Source organism: Cnephaeus nilssonii (genome assembly GCF_951640355.1).
Source record: "Cnephaeus nilssonii genome assembly, chromosome: X".
NCBI lineage: Eukaryota > Metazoa > Chordata > Mammalia > Chiroptera > Vespertilionidae > Cnephaeus > Cnephaeus nilssonii.
In genome coordinates, this window is record NC_137071.1 from 8,224,887 (window position 1) to 8,249,136 (window position 24,250).

General features: G+C 42.0%; 1 protein-coding gene across 5 annotated transcripts in view; it reads right to left on the minus strand.

Moving 5' to 3' along the window:
• SH3KBP1 (SH3 domain containing kinase binding protein 1) overlaps positions 1 to 24,250 on the minus strand; it is a 355,548-nt gene that overhangs the window by 143,685 nt on the left and 187,613 nt on the right. For 4 of the 5 annotated variants that reach the window (XM_079765733.1, XM_079765735.1, XM_079765736.1 and 1 more), the window contains 2 exons: positions 22,498 to 22,627; positions 6,841 to 7,046 (listed from right to left, as the gene is read on the minus strand). In XM_079765733.1, the coding sequence (XP_079621859.1) occupies positions 6,841 to 7,046; positions 22,498 to 22,627 (336 nt within the window). Of the gene's footprint in view, positions 1 to 6,840; positions 7,047 to 8,242; positions 8,281 to 22,497; positions 22,628 to 24,250 lie in introns of those variants that run through there. The other variant, XM_079765737.1, reaches the window with a different exon arrangement.

Genomic DNA, 24,250 nt, shown 5'->3' on the forward strand with positions numbered 1-24,250 from the left:
GTGTGTTCAGCTCAGATCAGCTCTTCTCTTTCCTCCTCTTGGAAGTTGTCCTTGTCTACTCTTCCCCAAGGGGCAGGTCCTTCTATGTCACATGGGTCTGCCCTAGGAGACTGGGTGGGTGAGTCTGTTTAATTCTAGGGATCAGCTGGCAGGCCCATTTGGCTCTCACACTAATCTACTGTATATCATCCAACTTTACCTTCAACAATAACAAACATCTATAATAATAAAAGCATAATATGCTAATTAGATCAGACACCCTTCAGGACGAAGCTGGGGCTGTGAGGGAAGCCAGGGTCCCTGGTGCCTGCCGGCAGCTGGAGGGAAACCTGGGTGCCAGGTGCCAGAGGGAAGCTGGTGCCGGCAGCCAGCGGAAGGAAGGCCTACTCTTGCACAAATTTCGTGCATCGGGCCTCTAGTTGCAATATAAAATAGGTAGAGAAGGATACACAAATCATAAATGTACAGCTTAAGGAATTTAAACAAAGTGAAACAAGACCTACATAAATAGAGAAATATACCATGTCCATTCTCCCCCAAAGTATCTACAGAGTCAATGCAAACCCAATAAAATCCCAGGGTTTTGTTTTTGTTTTTGTTTTGTTTTGTTTTGTTGGGGGTGGGGGGGAGCACGGGATTGACAAGCTGATTATAAAATTTGTATGAAAATACAAGGAGCCAAGAATAGCTAGGGAAAAATTGAAGAGGAACAAAGATTGAGGACTTACACTGCCAGATATCAAGACTGACTATAAAGCTACAGTAATTAAGGTAGTATAGAATGGGCACAAGGACAAACAGACCAACAGAACAGAGTCCAGAGATGGACCCACACATACATAGCCACTTGAATTATGACAAAGGTGCAGCACAGAAAGGACAATAGTTTTGATAAACAGTGCTGAGTCAACCGGATAGCCATACTGAAAAGATGAGCGCAAATAATATTTTGATTCTCCATCCACTGATTCATCTTATTCATTAACTGGTTTAGAACCTAGATTGGGGGAATTTATTGGGAGAGCCACTATAAGTTTCTGTTAACCTCTCTCCTGAATTTTAGTTACCCTGTCTTCTGTAATCCACTCCTCCCACTGTAGCTTGGAATACTTTCTCTAAACCACCTATCAGATCATGTCACTCTTGTGCTGAAAATAGTTCCCCATTGATAGCTCCCTATTGTTCTTCAGATCGAGTCTAAACTCCACATGTCTTACCAGGCCCTTCCTAATCTGGACCCTGCTTCTTTCTCCATTTCCCCACTTCCTGTTGGAACCTTGACACATGCTCTGTGCCATTTCTTTTTCCCTTCAAAGCATTTATACATGTTGCTCTTCTCACCTCGATAATTCTAAGCTCCTTTCCTTGATGAATGTCTACTGGACCCATGGGTCTCAGCCTAAACGTCACTTCCTGTAGGCCTGGAAAACATCACTTACTATGGCTCTAAACATAACTTCCTGGAGGAAGTGGATACCCACCCACATGAACATATACTCTCCAGCCTCCCTAACAAGTCACCACTTCCTGCCATGTCTGAGGGCTCCTACAGAACAGCAATGTGTTCTCAGTCTGGTCACAGAATTCCCCACACTGTGCTATTGTTTACTTTTCTGCAGCTCTCTGAGGGGCAGCAACCAGGTCTTGTTCACCACTGTGTACACAGTACCAAGCATATAGTGAGCACTTAGAAAATACTAGTTGAAATGAATTGCCTTTATAATTTCGAAGTATTTTTAGCTATATAACTTTTTTAACCCTTTGCACTCGCTTGCTTTTTTCTCGATTACTTTATTCTACTCGGGATTTAATTTTTTAAATACCCCAGATTTTACAAAGTGCAGCAGTAGAATAAAAAACTGGAGTTTCTTTTCATACAAACTTATTTATTTGGATTTTTTATATTTCAAATTATTGATACATTCAAAGAGTAATTTTAATCTCTACAATTTTTCATGGTGTGATATTTTTTTGAAACATTCACCCACATGAAGACCTGGTTTACATTCACATGTTTCACAAATATAAATCGTCTCTCTTCTTCCTCCTCTGATTTTTCTGTTATAACAAACAACACAATCTTTGTGTTTTTTGTTAGGGTGAGGTGTGATTATATGGAGCTTTCCACCTAAACGTTGCTCTAAGTTAGTGAATAATAATCTACCCCTGGAAGTTAGTGTACCATCTCTGAATTCTCCAACAAGATAATGTACTAGTTTCCTAATAAATTTCACATGCGTTATCGGTTTTTCATTTTTTCTTTTTTGGCATCAGTTGAGACGGCATTTACATTTTACTTGTCCTTTAATGCTAATGAAAACAAGAAAAGATACTGGAAAAATAGACAAAAATCCCCCTTCCCCCCGCGGTGAAACTACGTGTCAAGAGTGGCTCGACATATGAGCTGCTACCGATGCTAACCGTGTCGAGTCACACTCGGCATCCGAGTGCAAAAAGTTAAAAGTCCTATGGATTAGGATAGGTATAAAGAGTATTCCCATTAAAAAAAAAAGAGTATTCCCATTTTATAGATGGCTCTATTGAGGCTAAGTGACATTGTCAGGGGCAACCAGCTAGGACAATAGTGCCATGCCTTTCTAATCTTACAGTATTTAACTGGTTCATCCATAGTTACACTGTATTTTCCATTATTTGGATACTAGAAGCCCGTTGCACGAAGTTTCGTGCAATAGACTTTCCTTCACCTGGCTGCCAGCACCAGTTTTCGTCTGGCCACCCGCTGATCAGAGCGCCTCCCGGAGCGCCTCCCGAAGGCTGAGGGCGGGACTCAGGAAGCGCTCTGATCTGGGGGGTGGCCAGAGGAAAACTGGTGCCGGCAGCCACACAATCGGCCACCCAGAATTCCGCCACCAGCTTCTTCCGCCTGCCCCATGGGTCCTCCAGCAGCCCCGCCCCCAGCTCCTACTGCCAGCCAATCGGCCACCCTGAGTCCCGCCCCCCGCGCCTCCAGCTGGCCCAATTGTGGGCGTAGCAGAGTGATGCAATTTGCATATTACCTTTTTATTATGTAGGATAATACATACTTACCTTTGGGCTTAGTTTAAATGGCACATTTGCCAAGTTTCTTTTTTTTCCCTTTAACCTTTTATCAAGGGAATTTTCTAACATATACAAAAATATAGTGTAATAAACCCCCATGTAGCACCGCTGAGTTTCAATAATTATCAACTCATAACCAATCTTGTTTACTCTGTGCCCCACCCTCCCATCTTCCATCTACTGGAAGAAAAATCCTATACATTAAATCATTTAATGTGTAAATATTTCAGTTAAATGGTGCAGTAAACAAATCATTCATAGGTATATCTAATTGGTAGTATTAAAAAGACTCATAAATGGGGTTCTTCCTTATAGATCAATAGGAGAAGCAAGAATACTCATTATTTCTTTATTGTTGGGGGTGGGGAGTGTTATGAAGTCTCTCTCCTGGGTGTAGAATCATCAGCATTCAACCACTCTGGGTGAGGGATGTGAATTAAAGCATAGATAAGATCAGCACAAAATTAACTCCGAAAAACGGATCTCAAAACTTGGCCACCTTGAATGAAAAGTATAATATGATGCTTGCAGCTGGTAGCAATTATCTGATTCCTTTTTTCCTTCATCCAAGTTATCACACCAGCCATGTCAGAAGGCCAACTACCCCAGCCTGCGTGAAAGACCTGCTTGGGCCTCACCTAACAAATGCTGTCACATGACATTCAATTTGTCCCTCTATAAAATCAACAGTGAGCTGAATTTTCAAAGGAAATTTCCTTCCTTAAACATGAATGTTGGACACAAAACCATCTCAAACGCGATGGGAACCAGGTTGTGCACTAGTAAAATATGATCACACTCATCAGCTCTCATGCCAAGTTGTGCAATAACATAATGGGTCCATAAATCTATGGAACTATCCATGGCGCCAACAATGGGGGGTGGACAGAGTTTTGAATCATCTTAGAAGCTGTAAAAATTGTCCACAGCCAGTAAAGCAGGTTGGGAAGTTTATGTTTTCCCCAGAGGCTTCACCATAAGAAGCAGGTTAAGGTTGCTGCCAGCACATGGTTTCATTCTGCAAACAAATCATGAATCAAGATACACACACGAGAACATGTACATATATATATTACTCTGATGAAGTTAACATCATATGTTTCCAAGACCAAGGCAATAAATATATCTGTTCCACAAAGATGCAGTGAACCATATAGCCACTTCGTTTTCAACTATATAACTGTTATATTATTTCACCCAACCCCCTCATATTATAGATGTCTATAATCTCTAAAGTGCCATGTTAATACAGTTTTAATATTACTCAACTAATATTTACTGAGCACCCACTATGTGCCACACACTGTTGTAAACGCATAGCATACATCAGTGAACAAACAAATAATAAGCATAATAAACATTATTATTATATTAGAAGGGGGGGTATATGCTTTGGAAAACAAAACAAAATGCAGTGCAAGTAATCAGAATGGGCTAAAGGGGCAGGTTTCAGAATGAGTAGGCCAGGGCAGGCCTCGTTGAAAAGGTGAGGTCTGAGCCAAGTTCCCTGGAAAGAAAGGCAGGACACTGGATGGGCAGGTGGAAGTAGAGTGTCCAGGCACTCCGTGGCAAAGGTCCTCAAGTGGGAGTGTGTGTGGCATGTTTAAGGAAGAGAAAAGGGGCTGGGATAGATTAAGTGAGGGAAGGGCATTGAATCAATGATCAGGGTCATTTCAATTACTAGAAGGACATGAAGAAAAACCGCATACATCATTCCTTCCCAAGATGGGGACTTGCTCTTTTGTAAATATTTACAAGAATTTCAAAATGACCATGTGAAATTGAAATGAGCTCACAAGCTGAGATACTACGAAGTTGACTACTTAAAGAAACAATACTGGCTTAGAGAAGTTCAACAAAAGAAGAGTTTAATTTCTAAACATCTGCCCTTTCCACCTTCTTCATAGGGTATTAAGTGAATGTCTACTGATGGTATTAAGTGTCCAAAAGTTTCCTTTTCAGATTCTGTTTCTAATGCATGACACCAGGCATGGTTGCTGGGAAGGAGTGGGGAGGGAAGTGGATGAAAGTTCTACAGCTGCAGAAAATGATGCAGCTTTAAAAATTTCAGCTCATCGAAAAATGAACAATATTTAAAACCTACCAATAAACCTGCATTAGAAATCTTTCCAATGCCCTATCCCCCAAGCCTGCCAGCACAAACATCAAAGCAAACATTTCAGCACTAAATCGAATTAACAAACATTCCTCAAGCACAGCACAAGTGTAGCTTATTACAATCTGGAAAATTCCATAGTATTTATCAAATCCCAAGCAAGGCTATGGTGCTTAGAAGTGTACCACAGTAGACGTCATTAACAGCCACAAGTATGATGGTTCTGGGTGTGTTGCTGTGGCAACCGCGTACTCAGCAGCAACACACTGTCTGCTTCTCGCCAACCCAGAACCAGAGGCAGAAGGAAAAAGCCAACTTCCTGATGGTAACAACCCAGGGAGTCACAGCGTGGGCCATCTCCATCGTTCACACACGCAGGAGACTTCCTTTAAGCAGTCCGAAATCATTCCCACCTAACTCTTAAAGAAAAAATGCATAACCCCTTTTCTCTACTGCAGAACCAGGCAACACCCCCAAGCACAAAGTATCAGAGAAATTTACAAGGAGAGGAGAGAGATTGGGGGGTGCTTGAAAAATATCAAGGCCATCTGTTTAGCTGGATCCAGGCATGAGGGTCTTTTCTGGGGAGAAAAATGGAGAAGTGCTGGTCCATTTGAAAAGTCAAACTGGGAAACATTCCAGAGCTAGGAGATCAGTAAGAAAAGCAGCAGCAAGTGGAATAAGTCAGTCAGAGAAAGACAAATTCCATATGATTTCACTTATACGTAAAACTAAAAGAACAAAGTAAATGAACAAACAAAATAGAAACAGACTCATAGACACAAAGAACAGACTGATGGTTGTCAGAGGGAAAAGAGGATGGGGGACTGGGTGAAAAAGGTGAAGGGATTGAGAAGTAGATTGGTAGTTACAGAATAGTCACTAAGATGTAAAGTACAGCATAGGGAATATCCTATATAATAAAAGCCTAATATGCTAAGTGTCCGGTAGTCCATTCAACCAATGAAAGCATAATATGCTAATGTTATGCTAAGGCAGCTCAACCACTCACTATGACATGCACTGACCACCAGGGGGCAGACGCTCGACTGGTAGGTTAGCTTGCTGCTGGAGTCTGGCCAATCAGGACTGAGCGAGATGGGCCAGACATGCCCTGGCGCCCTCCTGAGGTCCCTCCCCAGCTGGTCAACCTCCCGCGTCCCTCCCTGGCCCTGATTGTGCACTGGTGGGGTCCCTCAGCCTGGACTGTGCCCTCTGGCAATCTGGGCTGAGGGACCAACCCCCCCCACCCCGAGTGCACGAATTTCATGCACCGGGTTCTAGTAGTCAATAATATTCTAATAACTCTGAATGGTGCCAGGTGGATACTGGAAATATCAGGGGGAACACTTTGTAAAGTATATGATTGTCTAACCACTATGCTATACGCCTGAAACTAATACAAAATAAAATGAATGTCAACTGTAATTGAAAAATAAAATTTAAATTAATAAAAAGAAAAGCAGCAAATTTGAGCATGAGTCTTTGGAGGAAAGCTATTTCCACACAGAGGGATTATGTGTAAAGGGGAGCAGGCCAACAGCTAGTATCTGAGGACACTGGAACCCCAAAGGAGGCGCAGGACGTCTCAGACACCACACCCTACAAAGTACTTTTGGATACTCCACATTATGTTGAAATGAAAGAGAAACTGTTGAACGTACCTTTTCCACCGGCAGAAAGTCATTTTCTACTTCAATCGACCTTGGTCTTAGCTTTATTGGCTTGTCTTTGAAAATATCTCCAAAACCTACTCCCTTAACTTTCTTCGGCTGGATTGCTGCAGTTGCAACTGTCCCATTGGCACCTTCCGATTTGGTACTGCTCGAGTCACCCCCATCACTCTCAGAGCCTGTGGTTTCCCTTAAACCTGTGAAGAGGAGGGGGGAGCAGGAGAGAAATGGCTCAGAAAAGCAGTCATAGCTACGAAACTCCTCACAGCCAGCCAGGAACCACCTTTAAAAGTGTTACTGGGTACAGGATAACTTGCACTTGGGTTTTTCATTTAGTGTTGAATATGTTGAGTTTGGGTAGCTCTGATTTTGTTTGATCTCTCTGCCTCACCCTTTAATCTTACAAAGTGAATCAACACTTTGCAGAAAATCTCATTTCAAAGATGATCTCTTTGTAAATGTGACATTTACCTCTGCTCAGCCAGAGCCTGGTTCTTATTCAAATGTGTTTTGCTACAGTTGATGCAATAGCAACCTTTCCCGCCCCTCCTCACCTCCTGGGCTAGTCAGTACCACATACTGTACCTCCAATCTCTATGACTCATGTCAATTAGCAATTAGCAATGAAAGTAACATTTCCTATAGGGAAACTGTAAAGCTAAAGCTATTTAAACAAATTAGCAATTAAAGAAATCACACAAAATTATGACTGCCAAAGAATTAAATCTCTTTGGATGGCTTCACAAGGAATAAATGTACACAGACATGTTTCTCTAGGAAAGCACTAAACCAAACTTGACATTGAGACTGACAAGATGATTGTGTTTGTTAAAGAGAAAACGGAAGCTGCCCTCCCGAAGGCCAGAATCCTTCAAGCTCATCTTCCCTCTAACACCATCACTTCTCCAATGCTGAACTCCTTTCCAAAGAACAGTGTGGATATGACACCCTTCCTTTGACCTCTTGGGGCATGTGTTGGAAGTCACAAAATAGTTACCAGCAAGACAACATGGACACTTACCTCCCCAGATTCTTTTTGCCCCAGGCTCTGCCCACAATCATGTTCCTAAAAGGAAGAGCCTATTTGTTTCTAGTTAATTTCTGGGTGTATATTCTTACTTTGATGATAGGTACATCAGTGATGCTATCAAAGGGCAGGATTCCAAGGATAGTTTATGGAATACTAAAGTATGCCATTAAACCTGTCTCTAAAATCCTCTAGATGAGTAGGACAGCTCCTGAACATTTACTATATATCTCCTGATGACAACCATGCCCTTGGGATGAAAGTACACCATCCAATTTTGCTCTCTATTAGCCAATCGTGCATTATCTTCCTATAGGTAAGGTGGTCTCCTAGTATATAAGAATGATACACCAAATAATTGCTCACATAAAATGTCATAAAATGTTGAAGTCATTCAAATAAAGAAGTCTCAGTGCAGGAAGAAACTGTTAAATGAAAACAGACAAAATATAGAAAGGTCATTATAAATTGCTAACAAGTTTCAAAATCAAATCCTTAAAACAATGGCTGTGCATGTTGGCACTGTTTTCAATAAAATGGGATTTATAAGCCAAAAAAGGAGGGGGGGAGGAAGATCCATGGTGTACATTTTAATTAATTAAAGAACAGCATTTATGAAAAAAAGAGGGCAGAACAATGAGAATAGCCCACAAGGGGTCGGGTGCAAGTTACAAGGTTGGATTTGAGTGTGCAAACATGGACATCCCCTGGATTAGCTATCCATTTTTTCATTGTTTTTAGAAATATCCCTGCTGGAGATATAATTTTTGAGTCTAAATATTGTGTCATTTCCCCTGTAACATGTTCTCATTTTGCTGTATGGATTCTTCCTTTGTGATAAATGGCTTATATATTCTTTTCTTGTTTGGAAAGAACCATTTGAGGGTAGAATAAAGAAATGGTTAGTGAAATGAAACCATTACCACCACCTTCCCGACCACGACCACCCCACCCCCCACACCCACACCCACACCACCAGAAAGCAGCTGGGCAAATGGATTAGGGAAAGGCTGTTCTTCAAAAAGAAAAATTTGAAGGATTCTTCTATAATTTCTCATTAGCTAGAACCATAATATTTTTAATCACTGCTATCTTGATTTCACAGAGCTTCTGGTTTCAGGGATTTGCTGCCTTCCAGACTCATCTTAATAACTTTACATTAACCACTGTGAGAAATACTCTTTATATTACACGGGGAGAGATTGCATAGTCATTCAACCACATAAGCATGAACTGGGAAGGAAACACACGGCAGATTTTTCTTCCAGAAATTCTGGCAGCCTGCTTCTATCAATCTTAAGTATGTAAATTAAATATCTGAATACCTAGGTTGGTGAAATCTAGTTCCTTCTGGTTGGAAGGGGAAAAAGGTGACTTTTCATTTTCATGTCTATTTGGTACAGCATCTTTCAGCTACCGGGTCCCATTACATACACTATCCTATAAAATGTTCCTGTGTAACACTCAGAACTCCAGGTGACACCCTCAGGCGATACAACCCAGTATCATCTGCATATTGAGGCCAGTTTGTGAAAGGCTCTTTACTGGTACACAGTGAACTAGGTACAGAAAGGTTGGAAATGCTTATAGTAGTATGCACTGTTTGACTTCCAGATGTGGGCAGTGGATTCATGTAGGTGAACAGGGAATAGATCCATCTCAGTCTATCAAATGCCTGCGGTGAGACCCAGGTGGAGCAGTGCGGGCACAGTAAAGTCATACACAGCAGAACCAGGTATCTGTTAACCTGGGAACAGAAATAAAAATACACTTCACCACAGATAGTCTGAGAAGCACAGTTTTGGTGTTCTCACCTGAGCCTTCTCTTTCAACTTCTGTAGATGTAAGTATGTATGCATATGTGTACATGCACATTAAGGTGGGTGTCTCTCCTTCAAGGTGAAAAAGAACAAAGTCTCCTCAAATTTGCTTTGGCCAGTCACATACTGTCCACTTTTGTGTAATTTACCTTAATATTCCAGCACTGATCAATTCCGACCCATGGGCTATTTTGATCTATTTTTAATTCGCATGTATAGTGCTTACTATGTGGCAGGAACTGTCCTAAGGGCTTCACAAGAGTCATCCATTAATCACATTCATTTCCTTCCTCTCAACTTTCGGCAGCTTTATTTCACAACACAAAAGGCTACACTTTGGTTCGGCCAAAGAAGTCTGCCGTGTGGTGATTGGCTGAATGAGCAAAGCGAAATAATCATTTCTGGCATGGACTTTCATGCCAAATTTTTATTTCTTTGAACCACACAATGGAGAAATGGTTTATTAGTTTCCAATGATCATAAGTAGTTGACATCTCCACAGGAAGCCATCTTACACCACCCCCGAGGCCCAGAGATACTGGTACAAATACATATGCATGACAAATGCTACCGATTGCTTCTCTGCACGCATGGTTCATGCACCCATGTCACACACATGATAGAGGCACAAAGCAAACAAGAAAGCACCAGGGGCTGGTGGTGGGAAAGCTCTTATAGCATACACCAAGGAGATGGCACTTATCTTAGACAAATAAGTCCATGTCCTTGGACCAGAAATTCACAGACACTTGGCAGAAGCATGAGCAGCTCGGGAAAGTGCAGCTGCATCAAAAAACACAAGTACCCAGATCTTATCTTTACAATTGCCTCCTGCTGTTAAGGTCACTCACTGTAATAACGTCTGTGGCCCTCCGTCTTTCCCGGTGCAGCTCGGTACAGAATTGTCCCTTCAAAGGTAGTCTTTCCTGACAGTGAATGAGAGAACAGAAGGGGAGAGAAAAACAAGAGAAGGGGGAAGGGGGAGCAAATGATGGCAAAGGAAGGAAGAGGAAGAATCTTTAACTGAACTTGCCTTCAATGAATCCACTGCAAGAGCTTCATCCGCAAACTTAATTAGAGACCATTAGGCAAAATTTCAGAATGTTACAGAATGAGCCCAAAGTCCCCATGCAACCACAATACACAATCACGAGGCCCCAGAACTAGGGTTTGCCTCTGCACATGACTGGCATGTAGATTATGCTCTATTTAAACCTGGAAGCCATTTCAACATTATAATTCAAGAATAGGCAAACCTCAATTAACCAGAATGAATCCAATTAATTGGAGTCCTTAATTAACTCAATTGTACAAACTATCTTCTCTTTGGAGAATATGACCCAAGCATAATATAGATTCAGGCCCACCATCTTTTATCTTCTAACCCTATGTCCCTGCATGATACAAATTGATATTCATGACTGCAAGATTCTAAACAAGGCATGACATTCTCTTTAAAATATATATTTATCACCCTCAGTACCGTTAAGCAAGAAAATGTACTAATATACTAGAGGGGGGTTTCACCAGTGAGGTTTGAAACCAATAGTGGCATCCATGTTGATACAAGGAGTTTTCCGTTTAGCACCAACGACTTCAGAAAACTCTATTTCTTGAAACATATTAATTGAGGTTTCACCATATCAGTCATGAGACTACTAGTATACTCAAGCATGAGGACGTAGGACTCACCCAGTGTCAAACGTCAAAGTATCTCTTTTTTGTTATTACAAATAGATGTTATCAATAGCATAAAATTGGACACATGGCTAAAACCCAAATCTCTGTGGAACCATGAGTAAGTACATAGAAGATACACACATATCTCACACTTTGAGTGTACACACACACACACGCATGCTCCTACGTGTGTTTATATGCCCTACAGAGAATACTGCCAGCAGGTAACTTGATTTGCTAAAGGCAAACTCTATTAATAAATGCATTACTTTAAATTACCCAAGAAATTAGTTCTATTATGGTTTGTGAGCTAAATATCGACCGGACACCAGTAATACAGCTTTATAGTAAGTCCGAGGGGTAAAAAGGCAGGCTACACCTACAGAGAGACAGAAAAAAACTGAGATGGAAGAGAGCAACTTCTCTCACTTCTTAGAAATACTCATTAAGAAAACGGGAACTCCTAATAGGATCCATGGTGTCAGGCTCTGAGCCATGTCACCCCTAATACATGAAGGGATTGTGAAAGATCAGACTAACAACTTAAGTAGAATCAGGTACAGACAGTCCTCGGGTTATGTTGGACTCGACGTACACCATTTCATGGTTACGTTGCCATCTCCCATTTATTTATATAAAAAAAAAGTTCTGTCATTTTGACGTATGCACATATGTGCTTTATGTTTTTTATTATTTATTTACCACAAGTAAAGGTCAGGAATTGTTATCTTTCTTTAAAATTTTTTTCGCTGTTTCACTTCTTTACTGCTGTGTATGTGCTCCATGTGAGTGACGGACATAGGTGCTTATGTAGGTGGGTTCCAACTTACGGCGAAAATCGCGTTACATCACACCATAGGAATAGATCTCTGTATTTCTAATTTCCATGTCCTACAGGCATGGTGGTACACCCTTGTTTTGAAATATGCCCTCTTTGATAGATGTGCTCCATCCAATTAAGGCAAAAACTTAGAAATTCAAATAACTGACTATCCTATATAATAAAGAGGTAATATGCAAATTGTCCCTCACACCCTCACAAGATGGCTGCCTACGACCAGGCCGGCAGGGGGGTTAGTGAGGGATAACCAAACGACTGATCAAGCAGGCTTTGTGGGGTGACCAGGCCGGCAAGGGGGTTAGTGACGGACAACCAAATGACTGAACAGCAGGCTGCGTGGGGCGACCAGGTTGGGGGCAGTTGGGGGAGATCAGGCCAGCACGGAGGGGCAGTTGGGGGTGACCAGTCTGGTAGGGGGGCAGTTGGGGGCAACCAGGCCAGCAGGGGGGCAGTAAGGGGTGACCAGGCTGGCAGGTGGGGGGGGCAGTTAGGAGGGACCAAGCCAGCAGGAAGTGGGCTATTGGGGGCGACCTGGCCAGTGGGGAGCGGCAGTTAGGGGTGACCAGGCTGGCAGGGGGGAAGTTAGGGGCAATCAGGCTGGCACGCAGAGGTAGTGAGGGGCAACCAGGCAGGCAGGCAGGTGAGCAATTAGAAGCCAGTGGTGCAGGATTGTGAGAGGGATGTCTGACTGGATTGGGCCTAAACCGTCAGTCAGACATTCCCCAAGGGGTCCCAGATTGGAGAGGGTACAGGCTGGGCTGAGGGGATTCCCCCCTAACCTGTGCACAAATTTTGTGCACCGGGCCTCTAGTTTAAGAATAATCTAAAGAAACAAATGTTTCAAATGTTCTTGGAAAACTTGCAGCTTTTGAGGACTTTGATGACAAAAGCAGAGCAAGTAACAGTGGCTAGTTTTTATTTCGGCAAATTTTTATTCTGTTTAACTTCAATCATTAAGTCAAAATTACTCCTAATGAATAAAGATATTTTGTGAGCTCCAAAACTGAACAGTAACAGTCCTTTCAGTGTAAGAAAAAGTAAGTATATGAAAAAGAAATCAATATTTCAGTAAAGTTCTTTCAAGTACAACAGAGTTTCCCTGTGTTCTTCCCCAGGACCAAGTCTGAGAATCACTGAGGTAGACCATGGCCCTGATGTCTCTGAATGGCCAACCATTTCTGCAAAGTTCCCTATGCACTGGCAGTAAGGTCAATGGAGATGGAGCCTGGGGTAAGTGTGGGTGAGAACATACACATTTGATCTAAACAGCAAAAGAGGTAAGCAGCTGGAAAGTTCATGAATGTGAATGCTGTTTATTTTATTGGGAGAAACACCCTCCAGCCACTACTAAATATTAGCGCTTGAAGGCAGCAAACATTGTAAAAGAAAAACCTTTAAAATTTCAACACAAAATCCTATGCTTATGCTAGCATCTAATTTTGCCTAGAATTCTTTTTTAGCCATTTACTAATTGCTCATCACTGCTAATAGAACATCATAGACAAAACAAATATTATCTAATATTAAAAAGAAAATAAAGTCCAGTGATGACACAGAGTGGAATTTGTCAGCCTGGCCCTACTTTTTATAGGCAAGGGGTACTGAGCAATCCATTTCTTATAGCTAATGAAATACAGTATTTGTATATTATGGGAGTGGTTTACCCTTAGCTTTTAAAAGGCCATCTCCATCTCTGTCTTAGCTTGACAAGTCACTAAAGTATCAAGACCTAAATTTTAAAACTAAAGAATTAAGGAAAATAAGAAAGTCAATTCAAGCTGAAATCTCATGGTATTAATGGTTATAGAAAGAAAATGCAAACTTTTTCCTCTCTGAAAATTATGAAAAATAACTGAAAATGTTTTTGTAGCTAAAAGATGATTTTTGTAAAAACAAAAAACTTTTCAGTGTTATGATAATTATTTTAGAACCTAAGAAATTAAATAATATAAATATTATGTTAGAAACAGACAAGACACATTTATAGCTTCAATGTGAAGAAAATATGTATGATTACCCTGCTTCTCTCTCCAGGCCTCACCAGCAGCTGCTGCCACTGCTGATCAGCCCCGCCTCTCTCTCTCTCCGAGAGGTCAGCAGTTCAGCCTGCTCGCCTGTTGCACGCGCAGCCTGGCATTCTGTCCAGCCTTCAGTTGTTTTGGATGTTACAACCCTGGATCTTTATATAGAGAGATAATCCTATATAATAAAAGCCTAATATGCTAAGTGTCAACCGTTCTACCAATCAAAGCGTAATATGCTAATGATATGCTAAGGTTGCTCAACCGCTCACTATGAGGTGCACTGACCACCAGGGGGCAGAGAGTCAACCAGTCGACCAGTCACTATGATGTGCACTGACCACCAGGGGGCAGACACTCCGACCGGTAGGTTAGCTTGCTGCTGGGGTCTGGCCAATCGGGACTGAGTGAGACGGGCCGGACATGCCCTGGAGCCCTCCTGCGATCCCTCCTCAGCTGGCCAACCTCCCACATCCCTCCCCAGCCCTGATCGTGCACCAGTGGGGTCCCTCGGCCTGACCTGTACCCTCTCGCAATCCGGGACCCCTTGGGGATGTCAGAGAGCTGGTTTAGGCCCAATTCCGCAGGCCAGGCTAAGGAACCCCACTGGTGCATGAATTTGTGCACCAGACTTCAATAATTTATAATTAGTTCTATTTCACATTATTTAGTCAATACTAGCATGTGCAAAATTATAACTAAAAAGGTAATCATGATCTGGGGCAAAAATAAGAAATAAGCTAAACAGTACTGAGATTTTAAATTTGTCATATGTTCTGTGAGAGGGTGAATACAGGCCATGATGGAGGCAATACCAATGTGTGTGGAAGGCCTGCATGTAACTATGGCCTCATCGTTCATAAGCCAGGCCACACACTCAGGACTTAATTTCATTGGGCTTTATTTAGTGTTCTCATCTGACAGCAGACCAAATGATCTCTAAATTCCTTTCCATTCCTAACACAAGATTCTGCCTGCACTATTATTGCAACCACTTGGATGTTTTATTTTTTAAAAACCCAATTTACTCAAATTTTTCCCACTATTGATCTGTTACATGGGAGCCCATTTCATCCTTTCAAAAAATTCCTTATTGGCATCATTTTGCAAGCCCTAATGAATAAACAGATCTGGGTGATAATCATCAGTGGCTGCTAACATTCAAAAAGAAAGACAGCCAGACATTATGAGCCTCCAGATAGACTATACATTACCACTTATGAAGCAGTTTTGAAGTATATATGGTGTCCCCAAAAAATGTATAAACACACTTTGAATAATTATAAAGGCAGTGTTTATTAAAATACATTTCATTTCAAAATTGAGCTATCAGCTGTTAAAGTGTATACATTTTGGGGGGGCACCATATGTATATACCTTGAATTTAATCACGCGCCTAGATCTAATTATCAATTTATAAGAATATAGAGTAAATGACATTTCAGAGATGAAATCAGCAAAGGCAGGCAGTGGGAAACTAATGGACAAAGGATCTCAGTTTAAGTAAAAAAAAGAGGCAAGGAGGAGGAAAACTGATTCAAAGAGACTTGAGAGATATTAAGAAATCCAAACTAACAAATTATATTAAAAATAGAAGACTATTAGAGGAAAGTGAACACTGATGGTATATTTAACTACATTAAATAAATTGCCATTATTTTTGGTGTGAGAACAATATTTTAAGGTACCCTTTTATTGATACATATTGAAATACAGTCATGTGTGGCTTAACGACAGGAATACGATCTAGGAAATGTGTAATTAGGTGATTTTGACATTGTGTGAATATCATAGCGTGAACTTACCCCATTTGAGAAAAGCCGACTATATATGGTATAGCCTAATGCTCCTAGGCTACAAACCTATATAGCATGTTACTCTACTAAATACCATAGGCAACTATAACATAGTGAGTGATAAGTATTTGTGTAACTAAACCTAGAAAAGGTATGGTAAGAATATGGCCTAAACCAGATGTCGCCAACCGGTGGTCCGCAGACCACTGGTAGTCTGTGAGGTCCGAAAGGTTGGTGACTGCTGGTCTAAAAGATAAAAAATGGTACACTTGTACAGGGCATTTAACATGACTGGAACTTGCAGGACTGGAGGTTTCTCTGGGTGAGCCAGTGAGTGAGCGGTGAGTGAATGTGAAGGCCTAGGACGTTGCTGTCCACTACTGGAGAGTTTATAAACACTGCCCCACAAGTCCTCCCTCTGCTCCCCTCCAACAGGGCCAGAAATGGAAGCCCGAAGCTGTCAATACTGCTCCATGGACAGGAGTGTGGGCTGGGCTGACTGAAAATATCGAGGAGAAACGGGCTACAGCGTAGATCATCATCATCACAATGACTGTCAGGAGGGAGTGAAAGGTGGCCGAGGGTCAGTAAGAATAAGAAAATCAAGTTGGTGAGATAGAGGAACATAGGGACTGTCATGGCCATGTGGTTTTGGCTGTTGCATGCTGGAGCAGCGGTCAGATTAAGGGACTTTGTGGCATTCATAAAAAAGAGGGTGTTTAACAACACGGAGAGGGTGCAGAACTGAGGACTCAATATTTGGACTTTGGAAACTTGTTTTTGGTTCCATTGATCCTATCTGGCAAAAGGGGCTCTCTCTGGTACTGAATTGATGGAAGAACTATAACTTATCCATGCTTTGCATCAGTACAACTGGAAAATATTTCCAAAGCACAGGGACAGGCTGGCTCCACCCCACAGAAAGCTTTTACTAAAGTGGCAGTGGCACTTGATACTGGTTAAGGTAGGTCCTGTGGGTCTGTGTCCTTGTACAGGATCTTAGGTCCTCAATGAAGAACTTACAGCCATGTACTCGGAACACCTTCAAGCTAGATCTGGAAGGGCTGTAGAGCCTTCTGAATATGTAGATCTGGGGGTACAGGCTCCTCTGTGCTGAAACAGGTCAATGGGAAGTACTTGGTACAGTAAAAATTGAGGTGCTACGAGTGAGAATCTACTACCAAGCCCCACAGATAGTGCTCCTGTTAAAGAAGAAAAATTGTCCTGAACTACATATCTTTCCATTCAGCTCCATTATAATCTTATGGGAACACCATTGTATATGTCAGTGGTCGGCAAACTGCGGCTCGCGAGCCACGGTTTGCCGCTCTGTTGACTAATGAGTTTGCTGACCACTGTCATATACTACCCTTTACCTCTTTGCACACAATATGCCACAATTGCCTAATCCTCACAGCTTCCAACTACACGGTAACATTTAGTCCAGCAGTGGTCGGCAAACTCATTAGTCAACAGAGCGGCAAACCGCGGCTCGCGAACCGCATGTGGCTTGCGAGCCGCAGTTTGTCAACCACTGGTATAGGTGGTCCCTCATTGACAAAAATGTCATTATGTAGCCCATGACTGTATTTATGGAAAACTGGAGGCCCAGTGCACGAAATTCATGCATGGGGGGGGGTGTTCCTCAGCCCAGCCTGCACCCTCTCCAATCTGGGACCCCTTGAGGGCCTAAACGGGCGGTCAGACATCCCTCTCACAATCCAGGACTGCTGGCTCCCAACTGCCCTCCCCTGCTGGCCCGGTCACCCCTAACTGCCATCCCTGCTTGCCTGATCGCCCACAACTGCCCTCCCCTGCAGGCCTGGTCCCCCCAACTGCCCTCCCCTGCAGGCCTGGGTCCCCCCCAACTGCCCTCCCCTGCAGGCCTGGGTCCCCCCCAACTGCCCTCCCTTGCTGGCCTGGTCTCCCCCAACTGCCCTCCTCTGCTGGCCTGGTCACCCCTAACTTCCCACAACTGCCCTCCCCTGCAGGCCATCTTGTGGCGGCCATCTTGTGTCCACATAGGGGCAGCCATCTTTCACCACATGGGGGCAGCCATCTTGTATCTTGGTGTGATGGTCAATTTGCATATCACTCTTTTATTAGATAGGATTATATGATATCTGGGTTTGCTTCAAAACAATACAAGGGAGGATTGGGTAGTGTTATAAATACAACCAACTGGCCATATTGATAATTGCTGAAGCTGGGGGAAGGGCATACAGGGGTTCATTATAAAATTATCTAGATTTCTGTATAAGTTAGAAATTTTCTATAATAAAAAGTTTATGGGGGTATGTAGAAGAGGGTATGGGTAGATAAATGGTGATGGAAGGAGACTTAAAACAAACAAAAAGGATTATAAAAATCTTTTTTAAAAGCACCATTAAGGTTCTATAGGTAGAGATGTTTTCAAATTTAATTATGTAGCAAAAAGTTTCTGCTACAAAATAACAATGAATTTTCTTATCAAGCTAAACTATTTAAAACAACATATCAACCAATACAAGTGCTGTAACACTTTCCTTGATAGATTAAATTACCCTGAACAAAGATCTAAATTTTAGAGATTTTTCATAACCAACCACCATAACAAAATTATATCAGGGTAAAAGAAAAGCAAGTTCAAGCAATTTGCACCTGTCATTCAAAAATATAAATGCCTCTTCTCAGAGTAAGGCAGGATTCAGCAAGCATTCAGTGAACTATCATGTGTCAAGACATCTTGGCATACTTCCTTATAAATCTAATGCAATGTTTCTTCTATTGCATTCATCTATTGGTTGACAAAATTCAACTGAATAACAACCCTTAAATACTTTCTGGAAGTCAAAATATGAAGAGTACAAATACCAAATAAGTATGTGCATATACAAGTGTGTGTGTGTGTGTGTGTGTGTGTGTGTGTGTGTGTGTGTAAGAGATATACAAGAATACATTTTACTCAAAGTTTTCTTCATATACACTGAGTGGCCAGATTATTATGATCTCTGAACGCATAATAATCTGGCCACTCAGTGTATATCAGGATAAAGATTTTATCTGTCTTAAAAACCCCACACTAATGTCTGCTAACATTTAAATTAAAGAGGATTTTTATATGCCATTAGGATCTCTAAAAATTACCAGAATGACACTAACGTTAGGAGTTTAACTTACTCCCAGATCCATGTTATTAGTTAAGCAATCTCTGTGAAAAGTACTTGTAATTTATGAAGAGTATTAAGTGGGGTGATCTAACAAAGACCTTGATTAAGTACAGTTTAGCTTATACCACACTAAAAAGCTAGATGTCTTTTGGGCATTAACTACATTTGTCTTTCTCAGTTCTATAATAAAATAAATATGTATTTTTATAGTTGTACAGGATGTTATCCCTGGGGGAAACTGGGTGAAGGGCACACAGGGCCTCCCTAATCAGTTTTTTGTTGTAACTCCTGTGAATCTATAAATATTCCAAAAGTGGGTATTTTTTTTTTAGGTAAACCACATCAAAACTAATAACACTATTCTCTGAAGGTAGGGAATACGAAGATTCATTCTAAAATTGAAGGCTGCACTTAGACAAACCCTACCAGTATACATAATTTCTGTATGTGACCTGATGTGATTGTATACATTTTAACATCAGAGAATAAATGGCTACTGAAAACCCTGTCAAACACTGACAGATGCAATTTCTTTCTCTTTCAAAAGATTATTCCAATTTAGCAAACCATAGGGACATTATTACCACATCTGCTTTTCTATGAAGCCATTTGTGACCATCATCATCCCCACATCCCCATGGGACTGGCCTTCAGTCTGTGTATCCCACTGTTCTTCAGATATCCAGCTAGCAGAGCACCTGCGGCATTTTCTTGAACTTCTGCTGATTTGTGCACCCCTTTTCTGCAATGTGAGCTGACTGAAGGCAGAGATCTGATTTGTCTCTATATATCTTAAGTGCCTTATACAGTGTCTTGGTAACAACAGGGCTCAAAAAAAAGGTTGAATGAATAGAAGAAATGGAGGAAAGAAGGGAAGAGAGAAGGAAGGATATATGAATAGATAGGGACAGAGAGAGAGATGGGTAGATGGGCCCTCTTCTTAAATATATATATTTATCTATATCTATATCTATATATATACATATATATAGAGAGAGAGATATAGATATAGATATAGATAGATATAGATATAGATATAGATATAGATATAGATATAGATATAGATATATAGATATATAGATATATAGATATATAGATATATAGATATAGATTATAAAAGCCATGTAGTTCTTACCAGAAGCATCCATCTTTCTTAGAAGACCATGCTCTTCAGGACCTGAAAATCCCCTCAACAAGGGACAGATTCCAGGGTAACTAAATGTAGCTGCTGAAATTATTGGGATCTCCTGGTCCTGAAATAGAAGGCTTTGAACTGAATGAGTGTTGGGGAAGGCAGTCTCTACAAGAGAAGCAGCCTCTTGCAAGCATATGAAGGTAGGCTACGTGACTGGGGAGACCATTCCATTCAGCCTCCTAACCTCCTGCCTGCTCCAGGAATCCCAGCACTGTGTGCTTTGAGCTGAGCAATGTTAAATGTCCATATTATTGACCTGCAGCAACAGGACAGCTTATTTCAATAGTTCCAAAAATACAAGAGGCAAAACTGAGAATGGTTTCCCAGACTACCTAAACTAACTAGAGCATCGCAATCATGGCTGGATACTAAGAGGTCAGGGTTCTCCAAAAAAGATTGCCCAACACCTCCCCCGACCTCCTTTTATGCATCAGTAGAGGAATCCCCAAGTAATTTCCAAATGCAGACAATGCTTCAGTGAACATGGTACTAAGCAGAGTGTAAGCCTCAAAATACTGTTTATGTAAGCCTCAAAATACTGTTTATCATGATTAACAATGAGAATAACCATTTATGGAGGGCCTTGTATGAGTGAGGTGTTTTATACACATTATTGCTATTGGATCTCATAATGCACTTCCCCACAGAAACAGTGATATAATGACCCAATATGGTTCTCCCTAAAAAAAAAAAAAAGCCCATTTAATCTACAACATCCCTAAGGTATGGTATTGTTATTATAGAACTCAACTATAAGGAACAATACTATTCCAGTATACAAAAGGAGCACCAGGCAGTTAGAATTCTAAACTGTAATTTGGGAGCTATAGCAACTCCCACTCTATCATGGGATCAAGGACACGTTCTGCTCTCCTGACAATACTCATCAGTTGGGCCATGTTAGCAGAGAACCCCCTCTCCCCGAGCCAGAGAAGGCAGCAAAAGCTCAAAGATGCTTCATTGGCTCCAAAATTACCTTGTGACCTTCCTATCAGAGATCCTAAAATAGAAATGGGGTTCAGGGGTGAGGGGCCCCAGGCTTTGGAAGTAGATGGAAAGGGTGTAGCTAAAGCCACTGAGCCAACCAGCCAGCACTGCTGCTTCTATGGATGATGAGCTGCTGAGGCACCAAGTAAAGGAGGTTGCCTGAACACTTCTCTGGAAATAGCTTTACCTCCAAATTGGGAACTTGTCCAATCATGCTACTGGTTAAATAAAAGCAACACAACTAACTTGAGAACTCCACTCAAGAGAGGTTTTTCCAAGTGGAAAAGAAAGCTGTTTAACAATTATTTTGACAGAATGGAGCTGTCCTCCTCTTGTCAGGAAGGGAAGTCTACAACACCAGGTAGTGCCTCACCACTATGACACAGTCAAGCCTCTTACGACATTCATGCTCATGACCTTGGCTTAAGACGGCACAAGAGATACACAGACACCCACGCAGGAAGTTGGGTTAGCGACTGGGAGAACAAAGCTTCCCGGTCCTGACCTTTTGCTCCGTGAGCTGGAAAGGGCAGCAGAGAAGCTGGAGGGAGGAGAGCTTCAGGCCCTGGAGAAAGAAAGACCTGGAGTTCGTTCTCACCATCGCAGAGGGACATGCATGCTCACCCAACGTGGGACTAGGCTTTCAGCTGTCTCATCATACTTTTAAGGGAACTGGCATGCACTTGTCCCAAACACAGGACTTCTCACCACCAACGATTTGTGTATGTTTGTGCCATTCTTCTCCAAGGTCTTCAAGGGATGCTGAGAAATATAGCAATCTCATTTGCTTCATTTAAAAATTATTATCAACTTGCAGTGAGGGACAGACACTTTAGAAGTATATGAAGGCACAGCCACATGGGTCACCCATGAGGAAGTATTACCATGACATGAATGTTGACAGTCACCAATCCAGAGACAGAGTGTGCGTCTGCACATACATAAAGGTATGCAGGTCACACCTGTACAATAATAAACTTAATACACCACATGGGTTAAGGCAGCATAACCAAAATATATTCGTGAGCTTTTGTCATAACTGCTCGGCATAGGCTATAGAGCAGAGGGGAGGCAGAAGCACCACCCGCTGGTGTCCCCACCCTTTCCTGCATGGTGGTGGGGACATCCTTACTTGACTTGGACAGCTGCTCATCCTGGGAAATGCTGAGGTCATCTGACTCTCCCGACAGCTCCTTGATGAAGTTGGAAGGAAACATGCCAGTCTTTCCATTGAGAACACCTTCCCACCATCCTTCTTCTACCTGTGCAGATGGGAACCAAACAGAGAAGCAGGGGTCAGGTTAGATGCGGTGCTTCCCAGTTTCCTTTCCGATCTGTGTGGTGCAGAGTGCAGAGCCCACACAGGCGTAGCTAAAGGACTCAAAGCTTACACTTTAACAGGGAACCAGAAAGCAGACGCCATAGAGCCTTGAGATTCAGATTCAGAAAGGGGGGTTTAATTAACCTGAGGGCCATAAACACAAGTGGAAAAAATTATTTTCACTAGCCTCAAATTTGAAATTTGGAATTTCCTTTTATTACAAAGGTAACAGAGGACCTGTGACTCATGACCAAACACATTACAGTTGTTCTCATGTCACATCATACATGCTATGAGTATCTCAAGATATCATTTGTGCTCATTGCTACCTGGAAATGGTGGCAGTTTCACACCTACTAGGAGACCTTGTTATTTAATGTATTAATGAGGAATTACTTCTTACATACAATTCTACAGGAATTCTACAGAGGTTACTATATCAAAATTTGCTTTTAAAATAGTTTGATAGTTACTCACTATAACGATTCCCTTTATAATCTTATATGTTTAATTTTATGCATTTAAAACCATTATCTAAAAACTGAGAATGGCTTCCCAGACTACCTAAACTAACTAGACAGTCTAACAAAAACAGTTAATCCCCGAGCTAAGAACTCAATGGGAAGGTGGAAGGACTCCCTGCAGGTTTCTGAAAGGTTCTAGATTACCCTGAGATGAACTGAAATGGGGTGAAGGGAGGAAGGGTAGCCAGACTGCAGTGATCTGGGTGGGGGAGTGAAGGCTGGAACTGGTGGGGTAGCAAGAATGAAGAAGGCAGGTACAGATTTGAAGGCCCTTTGAGGTATGAGCTGGTCTTTAGTGACCACTTAACTGGACAAGCAAGAAAAGGGTAAAATAAAAGTCATCCCAAAGTTTTGTCATGGAGCCACTAACAGAACACCAGAAGTAAGAATAGCAAGCTGGCTTCTTGGAGGAAAATAACAGGGTATTTTGAGAACAAGCCAGTGTTAAGTCACCAGTGGTGTGGCAGAGCAGAAAGAGACCTAGAACCTTTGAATTTTTTTACCACCTGTGTACATTACCTACTCAAGTCAATACATACAATTTAAAAGCTGAAATAATCCTACCTAATAAAAGAGTAATATGCAAATTGACCCTAACTCTGCTACACCCACAAGACATGCCCACCAGCCAATCAGAGCGAGTATGCAAATTAACCCAACCAAGATGGCTACAGCCACAGAGAAAGTAGGAGGGAGGCTTGGGTTTCCAAGGCGATAGAAGAAGCCAAGCTTTCCCCTGCCCTGGCCGGCCTAAGCCTCCACTCAAGGCTACAACGTTTCAATTATAGAAGGTAAACAAATCCAAACAGAAATGGCTGTCGGCCACAGAGCGAGCAGGAGGCTTGGCTCTGCTCCAGGATACAAAGTTTCAATTGTAGAAGGTAAAGAAATTCCAGATACCAGGGCCTCCGCTTGGGTCACCAAGGGGCGTGGCTGGCCTGCAAACCACCACAGGCCCCTTGCTCAGGCCGCCCCACGCCCCAAGGGAACCCCCACCCTGATCCGGGACACCAGGGCAAACCAGCTGGCCCCCACCCATG